Consider the following 10,242-nt stretch of genomic DNA (forward strand, 5'->3'; position numbering starts at 1 on the left):
TTTGCATCCCTATATGTGTAAAGTACAACATCCACGAGGAGGACGGTGGCTAATTTACTTTCCTACAGGTATCAGGAACAACATCCACGAGGAGGACGATGGGTAATTTACCTTCCTGCAGGTATAAAGTACAACATCCACGAGGAGGACGGTGGCTAATTTACCTTCCTCCAGGTATCAGGAACAACTTCCACGAGGAGGACGGTGGATGCTTTACCGTCATATAGTTATAAAGTACAACTTCCACGAGGAGGACGGTGGGTAATTTACCTGCCTATAGGTATGAAGTACAACATCCACAAGGAGGACGGTGGCTGATTTACATCCCTATATGTATAAAGTACAACATCCACGAGGAGGACGGTGGCTAATTTACCTTCCTGCAGGTATAAAGTACAAAATCCATGAGGAGGACGTTGGCTAGTTTTCTTTCTTATAGGTATAAGGTACAACATCCACGAGGAGGACGGTGGGTAATTTACCTTTCTGCAGGTGTGAAGTACAACATCCATGAGGAGGATGGTGGCTAATTTACCTTCAGGCAGGTGTAAAGTACAACATCCACGAAGAGGACGGTGGGTAATTTACCTCCCCGTAGGTATAAGGTACAACATCCACGAGGAGGACGGTGGCTAATTTACATCCCTATAGGTTTAAAATACAAAATCCATGAGGAGGACGGTGGCTAATTTACATTCCTGCAGGTATAAAGTACAACATCCATACGGAGGATGGTGGTTAATTGACGTTCCTATATTTATCAGGTACAAAATCCACGAGGAGGACGGTGACTAATTTACCATCCTTTTTCTCCGCAGATGGGAAAAGCCCAACACGAACGAGGACAAACCGAGTTTGCCTTTCTCTACATGTACGTAGATGAGAAAGTTTTCACAGAGCCTTAGAATATAATCCTCGAATCATCCAATATGAGAAATCCAGTGACCACCAATTCCGGACAGTTGAATAAAAAAGTCAACAACCACATTCTAGTTTAAATATATGTATTTTAAGGAGCCCTGTCGCAGTGCCATAACCCACCGCCCATGGAGAGTTTGCCAACAGAAACTCTAATTCAACAAGTTCCTTTCCCTAAAAATGGTTACAGCATTGTATTCATCCGGTTTGCAAAAACCTTTACAGAAAAACTATTATAAACTGAAGAACGCTTTACTGAGATGTACGGATAAAAGTTGTGTTTCATTACATATGCTGCAGTACCCTAGGCAAGTTTATTAGTGTATTAACTCTCTTGTACATTCTAAGATTCTATACATGTGTAAGTGAAGCAATGAATGGTATGGAGGTGGAATGGAAAATACATTATAGGTGTAGGCTATATGTACAAGGCATATAGCCATGATACAATGGTAACAATGATATAAAATACACATTGTCAACTCATCAGTCATCTATTATTTACACACACAACATGCCATTTACGACTCGGTACGGCTGATTAAGCGGTGTGCTCTTAATTGTTCACTTTTTTTAAGTGCCGTGTGTAACGATGAATGTTCAGTTTGACAGCATCTCCGTCTTGCTTCTGGTAAAGATATGTGCAGTTTGTTGGATACAAGCAGTGTGACTACATCCCGAACCAAAGCTTCCTTACATCTCCTATTCCTGACTGTCCCTTCGTACCTACAAAGAAAAAAATGTGAACAGAATGCAATCCTGTTAAAGGCTTCCTATTTCATTTGTAAAAGACTGAAATCTGGAAATGTATATATATTGCTACTAATTAAACATATATGCCTGCACACTTTTTAGCAAGTCATGCGTGGAATAAAATTATGAAATTATAATGATAAATAATTAAACACACATCTACATATAAATGACTACTTGATGACTGCAATATTCTTAGTTACTTTCCTCCTTTTTTATGGCTTTAGCCTTGTCAAATGTTTATACACATTTGAACTGTCTGTATATAGGTAACTTGAAAGCTGGAAAGCCATTCCGATACTACTCCATGCATAACTGGAGCCAAAATAGCCATATCTAATTATACCAAAAAATAAAAACAGACAGATAAAACACAAGGTAAATACAAACCCATCCACATTTAAAATCTTCTGAATTCGCTCGGTTCCTGGTAGCTGGACTAACTTGTGTACAAATCCAGATGTGGCGGGGCGCCTGAAGCAATGTTTCACACAACAATATAATCACACAGTGAAAGATAATCATGGCCTATTTCCAATGCACATATACAGACAAGGTATACAAAAGCATATGCAGATTGTTTCGCATAATTTAATCACGCTCCATGTAAGCAGCAATGAATCCGTCACTTTCTTCTTCACTCTTGGACCAAAATAAGTTGTGACAACAAACAAACAGAACATCCCAGATCTGTACTGTAACAAAAAACCCTTATAGGCATGATTATTTGAAACGTGCATGGAGAAGACCGGGATTACTGGCAACCACCCTACCTACATGTACCTATACGTACCGTTTGTCCCTAAGCTTCAATTTGAAGAACTTTTTTTCCACATAGGCTTCGAGATATGTATAAGCCTAAAAGAGAAAATCTTATTAAGTACCATACGCATACCCATTCGAAATAACACCCAGAATGGCCATAATTTACTCACAAAACATTTACAAAATTCCAAAGTCTCGCAGCGTTGTTTTTGGTACGTAAAACATATATAAATATAGTAACACGGCTTTTTCCATACAAAGGGTATTTTCAGTACATATAAATCAAGCTAAGCGAAAAAGTCAATATCAATTTATAAACAATTTATACACCGAAATCACACTTTTACGTACCAAGTCCAAGACATAACCGAAACCAAAGCCCTTTAGAAATTCCCTTCTCGGATTTGTCAAGAAAATCTCCAGCTCAGAGCTCTCGGACCTAGATAAACACATAATCATGTATACAGTTGTACGAGGAAGGGGTTAGGAGAAGCTATCAATATAACACAGTGAAACACTCTAAAACACTCGTTTTAGATACATATTAATATATCCCGGGCGATGAAGGATCTTTATGAAATCACATGCTACCATCAAGTGTGGCTGTATGATGTGAAACAATACATTAAACTATATGTCATGTAACAAATTAATTATTTGTATCGCAGCAACTATTCTTCAAATAGCAGCGAAATCTTTCGAGTTTGTGTGATATGAATGTACAGTGGTGCTGCACGCCCCTATAGAAGAATAGGGAAAGACAGAAATGATCATATGTTTAAAACTACTGTATATAGTCAAATACAAGGGTCAATTAAATACACTGTGTCTGTAAATTATAATTGCGCAGAAAAATGTGTAGGTATTCCTAAGCTAATTGTTGTTCACACCAGTCACTGTGCGAAACTCCAGAATGCGCCTACACATATGAGGAAATATAGAAAAATATGTAAAAGACAAAGAAAATAAATGAAGTGTACAGATTTAAGCTATACATACCACTTTGAATCTCTGTCTGTCAACAAGCCTTCCACATACTGGTCGATCACATCAACCTGAAATATCAACATTATGCGGCATATATATATACAATCCAAACATTGTGTTTAAGTTGGTTAAAAATCCAAAAATTGTCAGACACAGTTTAATGGTATTTTTCTACTGATGCTGAATACTTGAGGCTCAGACCCACCTGTTATTTCTAAACATTTTGAGTATATGCCTCAATGTCACCTGTGGCCTTCATGGCTCAGTCGGTTAGCGCGCTAGCGTAGCCTAATGACCTAGGAGTCTCTCACCAATGCGGTCGCTGTGAGTTCAAGTCCAGCTCATGCTGGCTTCCTCTCCGGCCGTACGTGGGAAGGTCTGCCAGCAACCTGCGGATGGTCGTGGGTTTCTCCCGGGCTCTGCCCGGTTTCCTCCCACCATAATGCTGGCCGCCGTCGTATAAGTGAAATATTCTTGAGTACGGCGTAAAACACCAATCAAATAAACAAATCAATGTCACCTGCATGACAACTGCTCCCTTATCCATACCTGTGAAATGACATCAGATACACAAATAAACATTTAAAAAACACGTAAAACACCAATCAAATAAACAAATCAATGTCACCTGCATGACAACTGCTCCCTTATCCATACCTGTGAAATGACATCAGATACACAAATAAACATTTAAAAAACTCATTGTTGAGTTCCTCGTCCGCAAATGGAATAATCCTGGACACTTGTAAGTCTTCTGACGAAAATCTACAGAAATCAAGACATCACAAAAGTTGTATCTTTCTTGAAAACATACGAGAAATGACTGCAACACTTATCAAAATCGACGCCCACATCGTTACACATTCTAAAGCAAAACGTATCCGAAAGAATGTGTTCAAGACAAAGACCTTAACCCTAAGACATGCAACAATGTTCAGTCATGCCCAGCATTTGTCGCCCCAAGCACCACAATGCAGATATACACGAGTATAATATTCAATTCAGATTTGAAATGCATTTCCTTAATTAGTGTTCTCTTTGCGAATAATTATCCTTCAACATGACGTGCAATGGAAATGCCGTGAAGAACTGTGTTCAGTTAGATGGCAAAGAACGGCACTTTTACCTACAAAAATAAACACGTCTTTTGAACATTGTGATAATTTAGTTATTTATTTCAATGGTGTTTTACGCCTCAAAAACAGCTCAATTTACAGCCCATGTGATGGCGGTCAATTTTATGGACATATGTGCATGGACTGTAATATATAGCGCAAACTTAAAGCCTAATTAGATTGCTCGCACAGTGAAGCCTTTGGAAAGAAGTTTAAACCCGTGCAGAGCTGATCCAATTTCTTGTGTGAATATATACAGTGTAATTTGACAAATAGATTGTGAATCTGGCTTTGCTTTTGTTCTAGCTTTGTTCTAGCTTAAAAAGTTTGACCACAATTTACCTACTGTTCATGCATTAGGCATAAATAGCTAACCACCAATGTGGCTTTGTTTTGGTTCTAAAGAAGTTTTCGCTTTTAGGCACACTTTATTCTGATTTTTGAGACACGATGCGAAAAGCAGTAATGGTGCAATGTTGAAAGTTGGTCAGCAGGACAAATTGTGCTCTTCTCTCGTATAAAATTATTACAGATGAATAGTTTTCCAGTGATTGGCATTAAAATTTTTGCCACCGTTCATGCATTATGTAAGAAAAACATCTGTTGGCTTTCGAGTTACGGTTAGCGCAGCGGGAGCGTTCTTTACATTGTGTGGTATTAAAACATACACGCAAATGACTAATCTGTTGGTCTAATAGAGAGAATATGTACACAAACACTACACAACTACTATTCATATTAGGCCATTGAGTAGAAGTTCAATTGCAGGCATAGATGATCTGATCTATTTGTGTTAGTTATTTTTTCCCTTGCAAATTAGACACTTGCATTTGCCCGACCGGAAGTTGATGGCATCTTTTTGTTTTACATCCATCGCCGGGGCCAATCACGAAAAAAAGATCTGTAAGTTTAGATTTGCTTTGATACCTATTTTACTCTGCCTCATCAGTGGAAGAATATTTTAAATTGGCGTCACCTACAGAGCCGATTAATCTGCATATACGTCTGGATGACCACTAGGAGTATACATTTCGAAAAAAGATGTAGAAAAATAATTTAAGAACGTATCATCTCATTGACAGGGAATGTATCTATTTTTTTTAACATGAAAAGTTAATCAAAAAGCTCGCCTATCATATAAAGCCGCAGACGATAACTATATATGTACACAGTATTTTAGATGAATGAAACGTATTGATGCTTAATTTTACGTACCATTTTGTCCCTCAACGCGTGCTTTCCAGTGTACAGCTCTCAAATGGTTCTCTACTTTCTTCTTCCTTGTTGGCTTGAACTTTGACGGTGGACATAACGGACAATGGAATGAAATATAGTCTCCTTTACAACAATCCTTGCAACTTTTTACACAACTTAACAATTCATCCACAGACTGAATCACGACAGGTTGGTGTGCTGTCATTGTTACATTGCAGCGTCCAGAAATAAAGTGGAAAGCTTTTATAAAAGCTATGTACTACATTAGCCAAACTGCAAAGCTAACAAGTCACCCTGAGATAGTATTACTTCAGCAGACATGCGATGGGAAACTGTGTTTACAAACACACCGCCACCTCGGCTTTCCACGGTCCAGACACACGAAAGTTACCCATAAATTTGTTTTGTTTAGACATTGTGGCAAGTGATGCACGGAGGTATAAAAGTGTAGAAAGAGCAGGCCTATATACTGAATGTTCTTAGAAACTCCACGTTTTTAACTCTAACTGAAAATGTGTTATCTTATAATGGAATTAGAAAATCATTTATACCTCTATCAACATCGAGTTTTTCCAAATATTGTATTGCTCTGGCGTCCGAAAAACATAAACAAACTCGTACATGATAGAAAATACTCTCCACCGTCGAATTCCAAGTAAATTGGGATAAGGAGACATCAAGATCATTCATGTGAGACAACATGTCCATATGAAGAAAATAAAATAGTCCCTACTTAATTCCTAAGATGAAGATATTGGTCCGAAGTACATTTTAAATTCTTCAACCATAACAAAAGTTATCACGACACTGCAGATATGACTTTCAAGCACTATAGTAGGCCCAATGTGCTAAGTAGTACAAATGAAATGGTATTTGCTTGACATACTTCCTTTTCAGCCATTTCATGAAGATTTCATTCATTGTATGAATAAAATCAAAGCGCTATTCAAAAAGCCCGACCCAAATTCATATTGTATTATACATGGATCTTCCGCTGCTTGGTTGTCGGGCAGGGAAAGGCAAATTTTAATGCGAATTGAGTTACATAATTACATTGACGGTGTATTTACATACACCTGTATTGTTGCATTCTTTTGCCTGTACACATATTTGTTAAGAAATATTTTGTGATGTGTGGATTTTTATGATTCTGATCATTTTATTTTTTTAAAACTTAATAATAGTAGTAATAAATGCATCTTGCTTAGGTCAAAGAAAACAATTCTGGGTATGAGAAAGTTATAGCTGACAGATTCCCTTGACAAGGAGATAAGTCCTGAATTCCTTTTTAAGTCTGAGGACTATATTGTCTTTCTAAAAATTCCACCATGGTTTGCTGGGCTAGGATGTTATATATATTAGGTTGTGAATAAACAAACCATGTGTCCTACAGAGAGTATGGCGTTAAACAATAATCAAATAAATAAATACATAAATAAAGCAAGTAACTTTATGGTAGCGCGACATATGAAAACCCTATAAGATGGAGACGCCTAATTTAGTTTCGAGTTAAACGTTTTCACTTAGAGAATTCCGGAGCAATAAAGCGGGCGATCACTTGTCCACCAGTGAAATCTGATATATGTGGATGTAAGCTTCTGCGGTATAACAAAATAAACTCGGTCATGCATGAAAGTCAGAGGTCAGACACTCAGAATTTAGACGCTTGAACCTTTCTCTGCCATAAGAGGAAATAATGTGTGGGGTGTGTTAAGAAGTAAACTCTGAAAAACTTACTTGATATCTTTGGCAAAATAAGCTTTCTTAAATATTCAATGTTTTTCGCACTTTACAAATTATAGTCTCAAGCTACATATGTGTATTTTTGGGGTTATAAATAAGGCTATACAACAGCAGCAAAGACCTTGTTTGTCCATATCCTGAGCGTAACAATTCGCCAGGCTTTATATCTCTGCAAGTTTTTACCTACTAATTAAATGGCCATTGAACGTTAATTGACAAACAAGAGCGCTGTGAACAGCTATGCACAGGCAGAGATCAAAAGGGATTACAACATTAAGCGTCAGAAGTTTACTGTACACAGAATAAAGCAATAATAATAATCATATACATAAAACATATAACATTTCTAAGTAACAAATAACAACCTATGGTTAATTACCACACAAGTGTGATCAGGATAGCGAAGAGCTCTTATATAACTTACAGGGCTTCCATTCAAATCGGGCTAATACTTAGTTTTAAAAAAGTTTCCTAAACACGTAACAAACCCTGGTATCCATCACCTTACATACATACTTATACATTATATGTTACATATATTTCTCAGAAATAAACAAGGCAACAGTCCTCCGCATATAGATTTTAGCTGTACCAAAACGACATATAACTTATCTATTGTCCTCATAAGTGTGTGTCGATCAATCAGTTAAATCTTTATCAGAAGTTAATTTGGTCATCGTCAGTGTTGTACTGCATACCTGAAGGATGGAAGACTTTATACCTATAAAGGTTGAACTTTATACTATAGGAAGGTAAATCAGCCACCGTCCTCCTCGTAGATGCTGAACTTTATACCTATAGGAAGGTAAATTAGCCACCGTCCTCCTCGTGGATGTTGTACTTTATACCTATATGAAGGTAAATTAGCCACCGTCCTCCTCGTGGATGTTGTACTTTATAACTATATGAAGGTAAATTAGCCACCGTCCTCCTCGTGGATGTTGTACCTTATACCTATGGAAAGCAAATTGGCCACCGTCTTCCTCATGGATGTTGTGCTTTATACCAGTAGGAAGGTAAATTAGCCACCGTCCTCTTCATGGATGTTTTACTCTATACCTATAGGAAGGTAAACTGGTCACCGTCCTCCTCGTGGATATTGAATTTTATACATGTAGGAAGGTAAATTAGCCACCGTCCTCCTCGTGGATGTTGTACTTTATAACTATAGGAAGATAAATTTTCAACCGTCCTCCTCGTGGATGTGGTACCTTATACGTATGGAAAGCAACTTAACCACCGTCTTCCTCATGAATGTACTTTATACCAGTAGGAATGTAAATTAGCCACCGTCCTCCTCGTGGATGTTGTACTTTATAACTATATGAAGGTAAATTGGCCACCGTCCTCCTCGTGGATGTTGTACCTTATACCTATGGGAAAGCAAATTAGCCACCGTCTTCCTCATGGATGTTGTACTTTATACCAGTAGGAATGTAAATTAGCCACCGTCCCTCCTCATGGATGTTGTACTTTATACCAGTAGGAAGGTAAATTAGGCACAGTCCTCCTCGTGGATGTTGTACCTGACACCTCCAGAAAGGTAAACTAGCCAACGTTCTCCTCGTGGATGTTGTACTTTATACCAGTAGGAATGTAAATTAGCCACCGTCCTCCTCGTGGATATTGTACCTAATACCTGCAGGTAGGTAAATTGGCCACCGTCCTCCTCATGGATGTTGTACTTTATACCTATAGGAAGGTAAGTTAGCCTCCGTCTTCTTCGTAGATGTTGTACCTGATACCTGCAGGAAGGTAAACTCATCACCGTCCTCCTCGTGGATGTTGTACTTTACACCTGCAGGAAGGTAAATTAGCCACTGTCCTTTTCATGGATGTTGTACTTTACACCTGCAGGAAGTTAAATTAGCCACCGTCCTCCTTATGGATGTTGTATCTTATACCTGCAGGAAGGTAAAGTAGCCACCGTCCGCCTCATGGATGTTATACTTTATACCGGCAGGAAGTTAAATTAGCCACCGTCCTCCTCATGGATGTTGTACCTGATACCTGCAGTAAAGTAAAGTAGCCACTGTCCTCCTCGTGGAGGTTCTAATTGATACCTATAGGAAGGTAAACTAGCAACCGTTCTCCTCGTGGATGTTGTACTTTATAGTTATAGGAAGGTAAATTAGCCAGCGTCCTCCTCATGGATGTTGTACTTTATACCTATATGAAGGTAAATTAGCCAGCGTCCTCCTCGTGGATGTTGTACTTTATAACTATATGAAGGTAAATTAGCCACCGTCCTCCTCGTGGATATTGTACCTTATACCTTTGGGAAAGCAAATTAGCCAGCGTCCTCCTCGTGGATGTTGTACCTCATGCCTACATGGAGGTAGGTTAGCCACCGTCCTCCTCGTGGATGTTGTACCTTATACCTACATGGAGGTAAATTAGCCACTGTCCTCCTTATGGATGTTGTACTTTATACCAGTAGGAAGGTAAATTAGGTACAGTCCTCCTCGTGGATGTTGTACCTGACACCTCCAGAAAGGTAAACTAGCCAACGTTCTCCTCGTGGATGTTGTACTTTACACCTGAGGAAAGGTAAATTAGCCACCGTCCTCCTCATGGATGTTGTACCTTATACCTGCAGTAAAGTAAAGTAGCCACCGTCCTCCTCGTGGAGGTTCTAACTGATACCTTTAGGAAGGTAAACTAGCAACCGTCCTCCTCGTGGATGTTGTGCTTTATAACTATATGAAGGTAAATTAGCCACCGTCCTCCTCGTGGATGTTGTACC

The 10,242-nt window shown here is 38.6% G+C and overlaps 1 protein-coding gene across 2 annotated transcripts in view; it reads right to left on the reverse strand.

Moving 5' to 3' along the window:
- Window positions 1-1,024: 1,024 nt before the first annotated feature.
- LOC135471869 (uncharacterized) overlaps window positions 1,025-10,242 on the reverse strand; it is an 82,531-nt gene continuing 73,313 nt past the window's right edge. The window contains exons 1-6 of one of the 2 annotated variants that reach the window (XM_064751279.1): window positions 5,754-5,974; window positions 3,436-3,491; window positions 2,788-2,875; window positions 2,465-2,529; window positions 2,062-2,145; window positions 1,025-1,644 (exon numbers count right to left, since the gene is read on the reverse strand). In XM_064751279.1, coding sequence (XP_064607349.1) covers window positions 1,440-1,644; window positions 2,062-2,145; window positions 2,465-2,529; window positions 2,788-2,875; window positions 3,436-3,491; window positions 5,754-5,756 — 501 coding nt within the window. In that variant the 5' untranslated portion in view covers window positions 5,757-5,974 and the 3' untranslated portion in view covers window positions 1,025-1,439. Of the gene's footprint in view, window positions 1,645-2,061; window positions 2,146-2,464; window positions 2,530-2,787; window positions 2,876-3,435; window positions 3,492-5,753; window positions 5,975-10,242 lie in introns of those variants that run through there. The other variant, XM_064751278.1, reaches the window with a different exon arrangement.

This window comes from Liolophura sinensis, chromosome 7 (assembly GCF_032854445.1).
Source record: "Liolophura sinensis isolate JHLJ2023 chromosome 7, CUHK_Ljap_v2, whole genome shotgun sequence".
In the NCBI taxonomy this organism is placed as follows: domain Eukaryota; kingdom Metazoa; phylum Mollusca; class Polyplacophora; order Chitonida; family Chitonidae; genus Liolophura; species Liolophura sinensis.